This window comes from Tiliqua scincoides, chromosome 7, assembly GCF_035046505.1.
Source record: "Tiliqua scincoides isolate rTilSci1 chromosome 7, rTilSci1.hap2, whole genome shotgun sequence".
Classification (NCBI taxonomy): domain Eukaryota; kingdom Metazoa; phylum Chordata; class Lepidosauria; order Squamata; family Scincidae; genus Tiliqua; species Tiliqua scincoides.
Window position 1 is genome coordinate 35047616 of NC_089827.1, and position 16532 is coordinate 35064147.

At 43.7% G+C, this 16532-nt stretch overlaps 1 protein-coding gene across 5 annotated transcripts in view; it reads right to left on the bottom strand.

Annotated features, from left to right (window-relative positions):
• ABCC9 (ATP binding cassette subfamily C member 9) overlaps nucleotides 1–16532 on the bottom strand; it is a 79180-nt gene that overhangs the window by 44370 nt on the left and 18278 nt on the right. For all 5 annotated transcript variants that reach the window (XM_066633337.1, XM_066633335.1, XM_066633338.1 and 2 more), the window contains exons 10-17: nucleotides 14407–14541; nucleotides 13486–13648; nucleotides 11164–11204; nucleotides 10467–10609; nucleotides 4881–4989; nucleotides 4019–4129; nucleotides 3136–3208; nucleotides 2471–2576 (exon numbers count right to left, since the gene is read on the bottom strand). In XM_066633337.1, coding sequence (XP_066489434.1) covers nucleotides 2471–2576; nucleotides 3136–3208; nucleotides 4019–4129; nucleotides 4881–4989; nucleotides 10467–10609; nucleotides 11164–11204; nucleotides 13486–13648; nucleotides 14407–14541 — 881 coding nt within the window. The remainder of the gene's footprint in view (nucleotides 1–2470; nucleotides 2577–3135; nucleotides 3209–4018; nucleotides 4130–4880; nucleotides 4990–10466; nucleotides 10610–11163; nucleotides 11205–13485; nucleotides 13649–14406; nucleotides 14542–16532) is intronic.

Sequence of the window (16532 nt, forward strand, 5' to 3'; positions counted from 1 at the left end):
GCCAGTACCCCTGGAGGTACACATACCCCAGGTTGGGAACCACTACCATAGAGCATTATTTCAATCTTTTTCCCCGAAAGCTTTTATTAGGAGTGTGGCCTCTACTGCCTTGCCTACATTTTCTGTGAAGGCCAAATTGTGCCACATTCTGTTTCAAGACTAAGGGCTCAATCCTATCCAATTTTCCAGCATTGATGCAGCCGCAATGCAGCCCCAAGGTGAGGGAAAAATATTCCCTTACATTGATGAGGCCTCTGTAACTGCCTCCCCACCACAGGATGCAGCACACTCCCCATTGGTAGGGCTGCATTGGCACTGGAAAGTTGGGATAGGATTGGGCCCTAAGGCTCTTTTCTCATGCTCTCCCTCATCACTTTAAATAACACGTGAGGTGGGAATGGGATGATGCCTGCTGACTACACCCTTGACATCAGTGGGACTGCTGGCTACATCTGCTAATGTCCGTTTGTGTGAAGGGCTCTATGTGCATGCAGCTGTATATGTACATGCAATGAGGAACAGTTGAGAGATCAGAGCTCCTGCTTCCATGAAGGAGCCCTACTTGCAAGTCACTTTTACCCAAACATTGAACTTGCAGAATGTTGGGGGAGTGGCTATTGGGCACGATCCTATTTTCCCCCTAGGTGTTCACTGAATGCATGGAGCAGGGATGAGTAACCAGCCCAAATTGATGGGGGGTGGGGTGGGGGAACAGCTGGTAGAAGTGGGAAAGAGAGTGGGTTCATTCTTGACGCATTTTGATCAAAACCAGTCTGTCTCAAGAGAATTAATCAACTTCCCCCAAAAGTTCATGAGAATCTCACCAAAAGAAGTGGGCTGCTCTAGGTTTTGTTTGATGACGTTCTTTCAAAGCTCCTCCGCTGTCCAGCTGTTTTTCCCATTTGTTTTGTCTGCACAGCTCACAGCTGGTGTGGTCTCTCTTTTTCTCAGAGAATGAGTGACCGACTCTTTCATGTTTGAGAAAAAGGGGGTTCAAGGCCCAACAAGGAGCAGCTGCAAGTATCATTAAACAAGGCTAATATGGGACGCAGCCCTTGTTTCTCCTGGCCATAGCAATCACAGGGAAAGGGTTTAATTCACTCTGGGCACAATCCTACTTGGGCCCTTGCAAGTCCCCTGCGCCAGCCCGGGAGTGTTGCAAAAGTGAGGTAAAGCACTTTTGCGCCACTCGTTGGGGAGATCCCCATGCCAATGCAGGCCTCAGGGAAAGGATGAGTTGCATTTGCTGAGCTCGGCAGACACAGGGTCTGGGGGGGCCATGCAGAGGGTGGGGTGGAGGCAGGGGGGAGGCGTTTTGGGGTAGGGGGACCATGAATAGGTGGGTGGGGAGCAGGAGGTGGGGCCATAACTGCCAGATCCTAACCCTATTCCCGGGTGGCCCAGGGCAATCCCAGGCTGCTCAGATTTGCACCATCGTGTCAAGTGGAACAGATCTGAACAGACCCATTGGGACCGCTGCAGCACAACATAAGGTGAGGGGAAAAGTTTTCCCTTGCCTTGGGCTGTGCCGCTTTTGGCCCCAAACTTGCACTGGATGCTGCTTGGGCCCACTGGCCTGCCTGTTTCCTGCACAAGTTAGTACTGCTCTCTCTCTCTCTCTCTCTCTCTCTCTCTCTCTGTTCTCCAGCCTCCTGAGTACACCAAGAGCCACAGAGGAGTCCCCCTTGGCTTGCCTACCTTTAAATACCTACAGGCAAGTTTTGCACCCTCCTACTTCTGATCCCACCCACTTCAAGGATGTCCTGCTGGAACATAGGTGGGAGACAATCCCCATTGCTGTGGCAATATGGTCACATGGCCCCTTCTTACTTGGCTTCACTGATTTGGTCCGTGATCATCCTGGTGACAGGCCATATGATAGTTCTTTCACCAGCAGCCTGGCATTTCAGATGATCAGCCGTTGAGCTGAATGATGGAGCAGGGCAACCTCCTAATTCTGCAATCCTATGTATGCCTACTAAGATGTAAGTTGCATTTGTGTTCAATGGGGCTGCGTTCCAAAAAAAGTGTGCATAGAATTGTAGCCTAAGAGAAGCTGAGCTAGGACTTCAGACAAAATTTGTAGTGATGTTGTTTTGTTTTTTCCAAAGTAAAAGGGCAGTGTAGAATCATAAGGGTCTAATAATAATCATTGGCCTGTAATAGTAATCACTTTTTATCTAACTTTGTATCAAGAATTAAAAACAAACAATTTTTCAAGACACCTGTAATTGCATTTGATGTCAAGAAGACCTTTTATGTCACATTCAGTTCGCCAAGTAATTGGCAAAGGTGACAACTATTCCATTGAAAACCAAGTTCTAATCCCATTTTTCAGAAAGCTGTTTTCAAGGCATTAAGAGCCCAATCCTAAACATGTCTACTCAGAATTGCACCCCATTATAGTCAATGGGGCTTATTCACTGGAAGGTGAGGAAAGGATTGTAGCCTAAGCTACTTAAGAACCTACCGGCTCCAATGAACTTTGCCTTCCAAGTTTTGCATCTCACCAAGGATAGCAAGAAGGAGAGAAGATTTTCCACAGCCAACCTGACCCACAATCATTGTCATTTGGCCTACAAAATAACAACAAACTAAGATCAGAACCAAACCCATTCATTTATTAGTTAAGAATGGAAAGTTGATGGTCAATTTGATTGCCGTCAGATGTATGAATGAACTCTGCACCAGTATAGGGAAATCTATGTGAAAGAAAGAAAGAAAGAAAGAAAGAAAGAAAGAAAGAAAGAAAGAAAGAAAGAAAGAAAGAAAGAAAGAAAGAGAGAAAGAAAGAAAGAGAGAAAGAAAGAAAGAAAGAAAGAAAGAAAGAAAGAAAGAAAGAAAGAAAGAAAGAAAGAAAGAAAGAAAGAAAGAAAGAAAGAAAGAAAGAAAGAAAGAAAGAAAGAAAGAGCAGGTTCTACTGCACTGAGTATGGACATTACCCAGTAAAAAAAATATCAGCACCTAAAATTTAAGCATACACTTTTCTCCCATTGGCAGCAATGAGATATAAAAGTCCTTAAGTTTGCTTTTTATTAAGTTTTGTATAATCCAACTATACATTTTAGTTCCTTTTAGTGCACCAAATCTGGAGGCAACAGAGAAAATGTGCTGATTTTGAAAACGGAATCCTACCTGCTGGGATTCTGATATCAATATTGGATAATGTTGCTAAGCCACTTCCCCATGAAAAGTATCCATTGGTTACCTGCAACATATAAATACTGTATGTTAACACTGCGAGTGTCTCTGGGGAGAGTGTTCCACAACTGGGGCACTGTCACAGAATAGATCCTCTCTCCAGTTGCTACCTGCCTAACTTCCAAAGGAACCAGAGAAGGGCGCAGAGAAGGGCCTCTGAAGACAATCTTAATTGAGAAACAGCTTCATGTGGTAGCTGTTCCTTTACAAATGACTAAAGTAGTCCTTTCCACACCTGTGGGTCCCATGCCATAGAGTTTTAAATACCAGCAATTTGAAACACACAGGAAGCCTATAAGAATGTTTCAGTGCTGGTGGGATGTGTTCCATAAACTTGTCATAATCCAGCCACCATATTCTGCACCAATTGAAATTTCACAGTAATCTTCAAAGGCAGTTCAATAAATAACACACCACAGCAGACTAGTGTGGGGGTCAACCAAGCACGGATAACTGTGATCAGATCACTGTATTTCGGTCCAGGAAGCAGAAGGGGGCTCAGAACTGGCACAACAACCTTAGATGATGAATGATGCTTCATGCTAAAGATGCTATCTGGACATCCAAAGGCAGGGCAGGCTGTAGCAGCCCCCATCTCCAATTTGCAAATCTGTTCTGCAGGGGGGAAGTTCAGCATCATCAAAACAGGATAAATACTACTTGTCTGGTCAGATGAGCCACCAACCAACAACACTTATTTCTTACCTGGGCTGAGCTTCAGAATGTGATCAATGCATTACCATTATTAAATTAAAAGCTAGGCAGTTGACAAGCTTAAAAACAATCATTTAGCTGCTCTACTTTAAATACAAGGCACCTTGATGGCACAGTCGTCTACGTCCATATGACGGGTTGAGATCCTCAGTGGTTGCTCAAAGCTGTCTAACTGGTGTCTAAAGGGTTGCCTCCGGTTTATGGCTTTGGGGTGCTGAACAGGTCAACCACAAGGGAGAAAAAAGAAAAGAAATGTTATTTTCTGCAAGACTGAGGAATAAGGTAATCATCAAGTTGAACATGTTTATGCATTTTCCCTGAGGGATAAACAAACTGCCCCCCTGATTTGGTCTGATACATAATCAATCTAGGATAACTGTATTAATGACCTGGATTTGCACTGTACCAGATATCTGAATCTGGTTTTCCTGAATTCATTACAAATCAGTCTAGCCCCAGGCACTTTTGCACTCACAATGATGTCACTGGGCAAAGAAATGGATCTGGAAGTCTCCCTGCGATCTACATGCCACATTCCGTGGACTGGACCTTCCATCCTAGCACCAATCTCCACTGAATGCAAGGCACTGGGAAGCCATGGATGTTCCTGTACATTTTGTCATTTAAAGTCAGACACTTTATACAGCCATGCAACTGAGCTGGGGAATATCTCTGGAGTCAGATCATGACGGAGTCAGAAGACCATTGGTGTCCAGGGCAAGAACCAGCACAAACAGGAAGAATTTTGTAACTTCCAGTTAAAGAAAGTCAATGGATGGGAGGAGCCAGTCTGGTATCTGGGAACCCTTTTGTGCAAGGGGGATGCTCCACATCTCAGTCTAGATAGTCTACTACAGAGAGTGGCTATGTATGGAACTCCTGGTTCTGGCCCTAGCAGCTTATTATAGTGTCCTGACCCCTTTTCTGCACAGTCATGCTTACATTTTTTTTAAATAAACCCTTACCATTCCAGTGTGCTTTTTACAAGACTCATATGCTAAGGCACTATCACCATTTCTCCAGCTGTCATCTCCAATCTCATCACTTATGAGAAATTCATTCAATTTTTGTACACTAGAAATAAAGGTGGAGAGAGACAAATTGTCACAATGCCTAAGAACGTCCTGTGAAATCGCTGAACGGTAATTCAAACACTTTCATCATAACTGTTGTACTCCATAGTTCTGATTCTACACAGTGAAGTCAATGGAAATGGAGGCTCTTAAGTGTGACAGAACCACTGCATCCCAGTCAAATGAATCCTTAATATTGGACATTCATGTTCCCTTCTTTTTGCCACCCAGATATTTGTGTCCAATGTACGTATATTTAGATATAGTTTTAATTTTTTGAAATGCAAATGTAGGGTTAGTGCAGGGATAAAAGGCTTAGGACGTATAATATATGGTTTTTTGCCCAGTTATAGTTTGTTTGCTGCCCATTTGCATTTGGGATGCAAATGACTGGAATGCGAAAGAAAAGCACAAGAATGTCCAGGGATGCAAAGGACACATTTGACCAGGGCATCATCGTCCAGGACACAAATACCCTAGTACAGCTCTCAAGCCAAACAGAATATCACGTGTTAAAACTGTCCCTGGACAGTAATACTTCATACTACAGGGACTGGGGGTGACATGGGAATCACATGACTGAATGAGGATGAGAAAAAAAATTCCTTTTAGAACAAAGAAGGGTTCTAGCCTAGACTCCTTTCGGACATTTCAGTTTTCTCTGTATAGGTATTTCTGCTGCCTCCAATAGGAGGACATACAACCAACCATGTACCTTTGAAAGTGGTACAATCTACAGCTCTACTGCTAGCTACTGCAGAGACTCGCCTATAAGTCGATCTCACAGATAAGACGAGGGCAGGTTTTGAGCCCAAAATCATGGAATTTGCTATGACCCTCGGATAAGATGGGGGTTTAACTTAGGGAGGTGTCTGACTATAATTTTGTCTGATTTTACCGAGGCCAGATCCTGAAAAATAACCTCCCAGTAATTGTTACCTAAGAACTGTACAGTCACTAATTTATTAAAAACACAGTATATATACATAGTATGTATCCATCTATACATACATGTATACATACACTATTTTTAATACTGTTTTTGCTATATTATGTATACATAACAGTAGAAATAATTCTACTATGTATACATAGTATAGCAAAAACAGTACTAAAATAGTCTCTAATTTATTAAAAACTATGATCTATCTCATAGATCATAAGATACATTTTTATTCACTAATTTTTTAAATTGTTCTCTCAACAACCATTTGTAAACACTATCAGAGTAAGGCCACAATCCCATCCACACTTTCTTGGGAGTAAGCCTCATTGACTTTAATGGGACTTACTTCTGAGTAGACAAGCCTAGGATTGGGCTCTAAGTACACTGGAAACAGCATACCAGTAGAACCATTAATGAAATCCTCCTTTAAAGTGCCTGGTGCCTTAAGCCAAAAGCTCTGCGTAGAACACACAACACACAACTGGGAGTGTGCAATTCAGTTCACAGTAGAGAGATAAGCAACAAGGAGTGACTGAGCAAGTGCAGCTGCACCTGATTTACTTCGAAGTAGACCCTCTGTGGAGGAAGGGCAGCAGCACCTCCGGGCCTCATGTGGAGGTCCTGGCAGGAGGATACTGCAGAAGCAAGCAAGCTCTCCTAAAAGCTTACTACATAAGCAGCTGTTGCAAGTGCTTCCTAGCTCCTGCCAGCATGCAGCTAAGATCTCTGGCTAAAATACCTGTTGCTGCAGAATAATTCTACTTTAAATTCTACTCTCTGCTTTTCCTGTGTTTTACATCTTTGCAGGGTCTCCAGGACTCTTCCAGTGAAAAGGACACACACACAGGGAGATTGCTTCTCTCTCTCTCTCTCTCTCTCACAGATGCTCCCCCCCTCACACACAAATGCAGGGACTTTTCCCCTCCAGTCCAACTTCATTGGTGAGGATAGGGGGAAATGAGGTTAGCAACGAGGTTTGCAAAAAGTTTTGCAAAGGAGAGACTGAAGTGTGACTGTATACAGTAAGGGGAGAGGCGGAGAGGAAAGCAAGAGGAGGGAATAGACTGGGAGCCCAATCCTAGGCATGCCTACTCAGAAGCAAGTCCCTTAATAGTCAGTGGGGCTTACTCCCATGAAAGTGAGGCTAGGATTTTAGCCTTAACTGTTTTAAGTGCTCTGTCTCTCTCACACACAAACTTTTCCTTTTATAAAAGTTAACTCTTCCTCTCCCTCCCCCAGTACAACTTCATCAGTGGTGAATGATTATGGGGAGAGGGGCTAGCAAGCCTCAGCTTCGAAACAGAGAGTTTAAAGTTTGGATTCAATAAGGGGGAGGGGGCAAAACAAGAAGGAAAGAGGAGATAGACTTAACCCTTTCAATGGCTTGAGAAACAAAGGTACAGCCTTCTGCAGGCTGCCCCTCTCTCTCTCTCTCTCTCTCTCTCTCGCTCTCTCTTTTAAAAAGATCACTCTCCCCCCTTCCCCACCCTGTCCAACTTCATCTGTGGGGAGATTGGAAGGGGGTTAGCAAGTTGGGCTTTCAAATGGGGTGCTTGAAGTTTAAATACAGTGGGAAGGGGGAACAAGAAGGAAAGAGGAGATGGACTCAGCTGTTTCAAATGACTGCTTCTCCCTCGCTCAGGCACCCCCTCCCACACACAGCTCATTGTCTCCTGCTCTGTCTTGGGTGCCGCTCCAGAGATGCCTCTGTGAGTGCTGGTGCTGAGGAGGGGGGCTGCTGATGGCTTCGGTGGCAGTTGCCTTGCGCTTGGAGCTTCTGCAGCTGGGCAACAGCCTGAAGGAGCACATGGAGCACACCCACAGGCAGCTGCAAATGCTCAGCAGCAGCCCCAGCCTGCACAGTTTCCTCTCAGCAGAAGATCACTTGCTCCCTCCCTCCCTCCCACAATAATGATTGGCTGGCTCACTCGCCTCCCCCCCACCCTCGATGCTTGCCTGCCCTGGAGATAAGGCGGGGCAATGATGCAGGCTGCTTTTCTGGGAAGAAATTTTTTGACTTATAGGCGAGTATCTACGGTACTTGCCTAGCAAGCTTTTCAAAGGTTCCTGCTGTTATAGGGCAGTTTTCGTGAGCAAGAGATGAGAACTCATAAGAACACAAGAATATCCTTGCTGATCAGACCAAAAGATCCATCTAGTCTAGCACCCTGCATCTCACAGTGATCAACCAGATGCCTCTATGAATAGGAAGCCCACAAGCAGGGCACAATGGCAAGAGCAATTCCTTTGCTCCCCCAATGTGAATTCTTCAATGGCCCACTGTGTGCCTGGAGCTGCCATACAGCCATTGTGGCTGAGAGCCATTGATCCATTTTCTCTCTTAAAGCCCAATCCTGGGCTTGGGGGGCTGGCGTACCACCAGCATGCACTGTTGCAAAAATGCCATAAAGCCCATTTGTGAGCGGCCAAGCACTGGAGCTGGCCCAACACAAGTCCATGCTGGGACAGTGCCGGTTGGAGGCTGGTAATCTGCTGCCTGGCGATAGCCTGGACCACCAGGTGGTAAAGAGGAGATTGGGGGTGTTAGGGGAGGTGGGGAGGAGGGTTTCTGGGCTGGGGGAGGTGGGAGGAGGGCAGGAAGAGGGTGGGGAAGAAATGTGGCAAGGAGAGGGAGCGGGGAGGGAGGGGGCAGGACCAGTAGAGCTCAGCTCCGCCAAATCCGGAACCCCACGTCAAGCCTCCTTCCCCCGAGGAGGTGACGGTGGCTGCTGCCAGGGGTGCGCAGGATATTGCTGCAGCCATTTTGGTGCAGTGGCAGCCCTGGGCTCTGGGCAGCTCAGGATTGGGCTGCCCACCTCTTTAAACAAGAAGAGGGATGGATGACAACAAGGGATTTTTCAGCTTGCCATTCTTGGATCTATGGGCAGCTGCCTCTACCCACTGGTCCACACAGGCTTCTTTAGTACACTGCAATAGCGCAACTGAGATTTGAATGAGATTCATTTGTAGGGCAGTAAGACTGCTTCTCAAAATGCAAGAAGTTTGGCAGAAAGACATAAACGCTCAATTACTCTGGGAATAGGGTTCTTAATTCTACGCACTAATTTGATGGATGATAAACCAGGAAGGATTGTCAAGCATGCATTATCCTGCTACTGCTTCACTGAGGAATTGCTTGGGTTGTGAGATAAGAGAAAATAAAACTTCTAAGTGTCTTGGCAAATATAGACTCTTTGAATGATTCAAATGTGCAAAGCAAGACAGATTCTCTCTCCTGGTATTACAACTGTGCTAAACATAGTACAGAGAGAGAGAGAGAGAGAGAGAGAGAGAGAGAGAGAGAGAGAGAGAGAGAGAGAGAGAGACTCTGAACATCTAAACAACGGAGAGAACATTATAACATGTCATTAGAAAATGCAGACACTATTTTTAGAATTAGAAAGAGACTTTCCCCCAGTTTCTGTTATGCTTTCCCCCTCTTCCCATGTAGCCAGAGCTGATTTTGTGTGGTTAAAAAATATCAACAGTTCTGTGAGAAAGATAACCCAAAATACATCCAGGAAATCTCAGTTCTGCAGCCGACATCAAATAAGCTCATTTGTGCTTGTGATAATTTTTTCTCACAGAATTTCCGTTTGTGTTACAGGAGTTATTTTACTGTTGTAGACATGTCATTAGGAAAGGCAATGAACCATGTGAAACCAAAGACCCTCCCCTAAGGTCACTGAGGGTCAAATGATATCTTACATGTGCTCATTGCTACTGTGCCATAAATTCTTTTTTGTCTAAATAGAGTTGAGGAGGACTGGATTGAAGGAAAAGGGGGCTTTGACCCTCTACTCCAACACAGTCCCCATCTGGATTTTCCCCCATCCACCTCAGAGCTGGTATTTATTGTTAACAAACAAGCAGAAAGTAGTTTGACCCTGAAAGTTGTGCATAAGGCTATGAGAAGATTCCCGGTTGGATCAGACTGAAAGGTCTGACTAGTTCAGTATCCTGCTCCCCACAGTCAGGTGCTTCCAAGAAACACATCAAGAAGCACATCAGGTGCTTCCAAGAAACAAGGAATGCTGGCAAATAGCCTCTCCTGCTGCTGGTCCCGGCAAATGATTTTCAGTAGCATGCCATCTCAGAACCTGGAGGTTCCACAGGTTCCACACGATGAATAGCTAGTAACAGGTGCATTCACCAAACCCTCTTTCAAATGTCTCTTAAAGCCCATAACTACATGCTTTGATGGTGAATGCCATACTTTGACAATGTGTTCCTTGAAAGACTTTCCTCTTCCTGTTCTGAATCTTCTGCCAATCAATTTCATTGGGTGATCTTGTTCAGTATTATGAGATAAAGAAAACGTACTGTATCTCAGTCTGCTTTATGCACACTATACTTGAGTTTATAAACCTCTATCATAGCACTGTTTTCCTAAACATTTTAACCTTTCTTCACAGGGTGAATGCTCCAATTCCCAATATACCTGTGGCCAGGTAGAGGACACGATATCAAGTGAGATTGGCCAGACTCAATGTAAGCAAGTTTCCGCTGTTCGTATGTATGGAGTCACGTACCTTATGATGGCTTTGACAGCAAATCGAACAACAGTGGAGAGCAGGAAGAGCGGAGTGACCAAGATATGAAAGAGTGAGAGAGATGCAAAGGCCTGGGCTGTACTTAATGGCTCTTCTTCAACATACGCATAGGTCACAAAAGTCTGCCAAATCAGAACAAGAGGAGGTTGGTGGAAGCAGTGTTACTTTGGGGAGAATGAGACAACCCTCCCCATCTACAGGCAGCAAAACTGGGTGGCATTTTGGTAACTGGGGAGGAAAAAAAGGGGTGAAACATGGAAGTCTTCTTGCCAGTGCTATTATTCTGGCTTGCTGACAGCTGCCATTTTTATTTCCAAGAAGTTCCCTGGAATTACACCCACTGAAATGGCAAACTCAAAGTTCTCACTGGAGACCTTGTGGCTCAGCTATCATTTCCTTAGAAAAAAAGCTGCATTGTGTTCAATGGAGTTTGCTTCTAGGTAAATGCGCATAAGCCTGTGCTGCTTAATGGGGTATGAGAACTCCTCTAAGCATGCTCAAGACCTGGTCTCCACATGTAGCAAGAATGAGCTGGCAACATAAACTGTACCATTTTACACAAGCAGAAGTGTGGTGCAGACCACTCCACCGTCTAAGATTCTACCACTTTATTCTGTTGAATGTGTAGATCCAGTTTTAAATTTTGCATAATGCAAAGAGGAAAAAAAATTCTTACCGCAAGCACTGCTGCAATTGGTATACCTGCATTCATAAAAACTGTGGAAATAATAATAGCAGCGTTAACATACTTATATATAAAGACTGAATAAAATCTAAGACAAAAAAGAGGGGATTCCTATAAACTATCCCTATAATCAAAATACTGGACAACTCCTTCACAGGGAAAATGTTTTTCCATTGAACATAAGAAATGCTTGGGAATATTAATATTTGCATCATTAACTGAGCTGAAGAACATATTCTCAGAAGAGTTGTAGGGTTATATACCACCGTTAAAATGTTGTTTTGTGGGGAGGATAATTATTTAAAATGTTAGGATTACATGTCACAGGATTACAGGTCACTCGAAGTCCTAAGGTGTATTCTCAAAACATCTCAAAAAATTTATTTGATATTTATCAATATTTTCTCTGTAATCATTTGTGGAAATCAACAGATGTAACAAAGTTTAATAAGGACGCTGAGGATTATTTGGATAGTCATGTCTGTCCTGAAGTATGAGGAAGGCAAAATTGGTCAGTGGATCAGTTTTTATTGAGCCACATTTTTTGCTTAGCAAGGTGTATAAACTTGCAGGCTTCACTGAGGTGCCCCCTCCTCCATCCCTGATGTCAGAGGACACGTCTGAAGAAGCAAATTCAAGATGTGGAAACTTCCTACTTCATTGCACGTGGTGCCTCCACTCAAATTGGGGGGGGGGGGCAGACAGGAAGCTGAGTCCCAGGAATGGACAGTGCTGAGACTGCTTGCCCCTGTGGGTCATGGAGATCTCCCTCTCAATCTCTGTTCTTAAAAGGAGGGAAGGCAGCAGCATTCCTAGAGGGGGGCACAGTGCTAAGTTTTGCAGGGTACCCCAACGCACTATGTAACTGCTCCTCCCCCTTGTCGTTGGGAGTGATTCTGGACAACAAGAGCAACATGGAGGTGTATCCACTGTTTTGCTCTCACTGCCTGGAGAGGCTGTGAAGGCAAGGGGAAGGGGCTGCTTCCATGGCACACTGCGGTGCCCTGCAAAATGTAGCACTTACCCCACCCCCCAGGAAAGCTACTGGGGCCAGGAGCCACATATAAAATGGTGCATATGATACATTAGCCATCTGTCATTGGCTTTCACAACATGCTTGTAACCCTTATCATCATACTAAGGATCGCCACACCTTCCACTGTGACACATGGTTGACGGCTCTTCACTGTCTGCTGGATGCTATTCTGTTCACTGACTTGGTAAAAGCCCAAGCCTCCACTGATTTAAAAGTCAAGAAGGTAGTGATTCCTTTGGTTAAAGTGATATTAAAATATCAGAATTATCTAACAGTAGGTTATCAGTTGTTCAAAATGTATTCTGCATCCACAGTGTATGAAATGACTGGCAGGGCACTGATTGTACAACTTCTTAGTGCATGCTACATTTACAGGAATGTGCACTAGAGACACAATGTGTTCACATTTATCGCTCCAAAATTTAATTTTTTGTAACTCCTGAAGACTGAGAGTACAAACAACTCACTATTTTAACAAAGTATCCCCAGAAAACCAAAACAATAGAGAGAATACGGGAATAATGATATACCAGGGGTAGGCACCAGAAATTAGGGTCTATGCCTGATAAGAAGAGAGAGTTGGAGTGTAAAAGTGGGAAGTCTAGGAAAGCCTAGGAAAGGACAGTTTTTGTGACAGTGGAGACTTGGATAAGCCTTCTTATTAATGAGAACTGTCATGGCAAGGCTTAACTACAGGTACAAGGAATGCCAACCTGCCTCCCTCTCCCACTTCCTGATAATGTATGGTAAAAGAAACGCTTGATGCAATATCACATCCAGCTTTTCCCCAACCACATTCTGATTCATTTGCTAATTTGGATCACAAAAATGCAGAACACAATGAAAACATGTGTTTCTGAATATTACCCAGGAGTTGTGGTTGAGGGGCACAAGCTGGTGGACCAGACGTCCCCCCTAACATGTACTTTTACATCCAGGAGAATCTCTTACTTAACTATACTTGAACAATCTAAGACCTTAGATCAGTGGTTCTCACACTTGTGTACAGATGTGTAACATTTCCCCAAATGCATTCACAAACCATGGAAGCATCAAGTCTATTAAAAATAAAATATTAAAATGAATGGGGACCCACCTGAATTGGTTTGTGACCCACCGAGTAGGTCCCAATCCACAGTTTGAGAAACACTGCCTAAGATTACATCAGTGCACACACTACAACTTCAATCAACCTTTGTTCCAGTGACAAATTCCTGATCTTTAAATCTGATTAGAAGGTCCCTCCAACCTGCCCCACTGAGGTCATAATTGCTTACTGGAAAGAGAAGTGTAAAGCGCAAAGGTTTTGAGGCTGATGAGCTCTTTCATTCTTGTTTCTTCCACGTTTCTACAAAAGATGTGCTCCCAAGCATATAACTTTAACAGTTTGATGCCTTTCAGGATTTCATTGGTTTTCTTCAACCTTTCTGTAGAATAATCCTTTCCATTAAAAGAAATTGGATACCAAAAGGGAAAAAAATTGTATTTAAAAATGTGCAAAAGGAGAGAAACCCTTATTTCCTTACATTTTTTTTTATTTTTCTAAGAAGTAGTTCCCTTTTTGCAAATGCTTCTAGGTGCCCCAGTGAAGAAATGGATTGGATAGTGATGTGGACTTGTTACACTGACTTTCATTCCTACCACTGAAGATTATGGCTCACTACATATGCAGTTGCCTACAGTGACCAGGGGGTTGGACTAGAGTTGGAAGGGACCTATAAGATCTCCTCCAGTTCAACATCCTATAATTCTGTGATTCTCCACTTTGAATTGTGGTTTACAGTCCTGGCTTGGAAGACTAGCTTCTTTTGCTGATGTGCCTGTCATTGTAAATTATGCTAGTGCTAAGCTGGAAACTGAAAGTGACATCATGAGAAAGAAGAGGAGGGAGCCTGAATGCCCACAAGTCATTTCCAGGTTCCAAGCATAGATGTGAGGATTGTCTCAACTGAATCATCATCACCAGTCAAGGTTTTTTAAACATAACTGCCAATGTTTTGAATAAACATGTGTTTTAATGCACAATAATGGTATTAAAATTGTTCTTACTCTACTGTAGTTGAAACAAGTGTCCAGTGAATGAGCCTAAATAGAGAGGTTAAGCAGCATATGCTGTAAAGGGGAGTGGCCAGAAGTAAACTCTGGATTCTATTCTAGTTATTTACTTTAGCTAGTTATCCTGCATGAGAAAGACTTACCAGGGTGCTCTTCTGAGCTTCAGCCAACTTTGTCGCTATGAAATACTGCATTGGCGCTAGCAGGACAATAACAGCAGCACCCACTAAGGCACTCAATCCAAGTAAGTTGTAAAGCAGGATCACTCCCATTATGATCTACAAAAAGGGGGATGAAACACAGAGGCTTAGGAAATGTGTGATGATATAAAGTTTGCCTCACACATCCGGGTTTGTACTTGAGTAGGGGAACCAGACTATATGCACACACCCTGTCAACTCTAAAAGGCGTGAACATATTTTAAGCGACAGCCACAACACATGCCCTTAAGCAGAAACCTTAATGATGATGAAAATTATGTTGGTGATTAGGATCAATCAATCGATGATTGGAGCACAATTCGGTCAAAGTTCACAGGCTTTCAAGTGTCACTGATTTCACAAAACAGGACATCATGTTTTGTGCTCCTTCGTGTGCAGAGATATGGAAGAAGACTCTAAGAGTTTAGACCTTTTCCACAGTGGAACAACTGTGAAACTCTGCCTGGAAAGGCCTGCCTGGTCTGCCTTTTAGGTGATTAACCAAAACCTTTTGGCGTAAGAAAGCATTTGGGTTGTTTTCCTACACAGGTATAGGAAAGTGGCTATATACAATTATAACAATGTCTTAAATATATGAAGATAAATTACATGAGATTTAAAAAAAAAAAACAAACCCAATAAAAACCTTAAGATGAACTTTCTATTCCTGTCCTCTCTTAAAAGAAAAGACAGAGGAAAAGAAATGCAAACTCCCAGATCCTGACTGTACCACTCACTCCCACTGCTCTGCCACCTAGTTGTTACTGAGGTGGTAAATCTGTTTCTGGGCTGTACCACTTCAGAATGCAGATGGTGCTTCACATGTCTGAATGCTCCTTCAAGCAAAAAACAAACAAACAAAAAAAACAAAAAAAAACTTTACATGTAGAATGTCAAGAGGAAGGTTAGGCTTAAACCGTTCTATGTGACATCTAATTTTGCATGAGGAGGGATTTATTTATTTATTTCTTTTATGTCAAGGAACATTCAGTAATGGGAGTTCCAACACAGACTGAAATGGAACAGCCCAAACACAGATTTACCATCTCAGTAAGAACTAGGGCTGTTTCACACTCACAAGAGATTCTTTGTATACTGCCACTCAGGCTTTCCTTATTACAGGGAAACTGTAGAGTTATGATAGTCACTTCCACTCACTATAAATCAACACTGCAGGTGATACCCCTCCCCATACCCAGTGTGTTGGCATCCTTTAGTCTCGGAAGACTATGGTATCACGCTCTGAATGGTGGTTCTGGAACAGAGTGTCCTCTCCAGTGTGCGAAGCCTGGGTAAAGTAGGTATGGAGGATAGGCTGTTACCCATGCAGCAAATCCCCCCTCTCCACATCGCTGAAATGATCCAATGGAAAGGCAGAAGCCAATACAGTTGGTTCCAGCGGCATCACAGGAGTTCCCAGAACATGACTGTGTTCAGCCATAAATTGCCTCAGGGACTCCAGCTCCAGATTTTGCCTCGAGGTTGACTCCTGAAGCCTTTTCCATAACTGAATGTAGCCACAAGGCAGTAGACGTTTGGGATCAGAGTTTTCCTTCTCTCAGATGAGCTGCCTTCCCAGGCTAACGAGTCCCATCTACCCAGTGGCTGTTTAGTCGCCTAAACATACCCAATGTCTTCTTAAATAACATAGCAAGACACCACTGAAGGAGAAGCAATTCTGCGTATGACACATGTAGAATAATCACTTTTGAACTTGACACACACTAAAATCTGAGAGGACTACATGTTACACTTGTCACAAGGAAAGGCACCCCCATAGCGAGCTTCACACGCTCTAACCACAACACATGCAAGCCACGGCATCTCCTTGTGAGTTTCCACATCTTCTCCACAGCAGTGACAGCCAATGGCAGAAGCAGGGAAACTCACAATGTGATGACATCGCACCACACAGACAGAGTTTGTGGACATTGGAGGTGGTCAGTCCTTATGGGCTGACCAACTCAGCCCTGATACTTGCTTTCTTGACATACAAACATGCATCTGATATTGCTTTATAGTCTGACATACCATTGGTGCCTTTAGCACAAGATTGCTCTGAGTAGCAA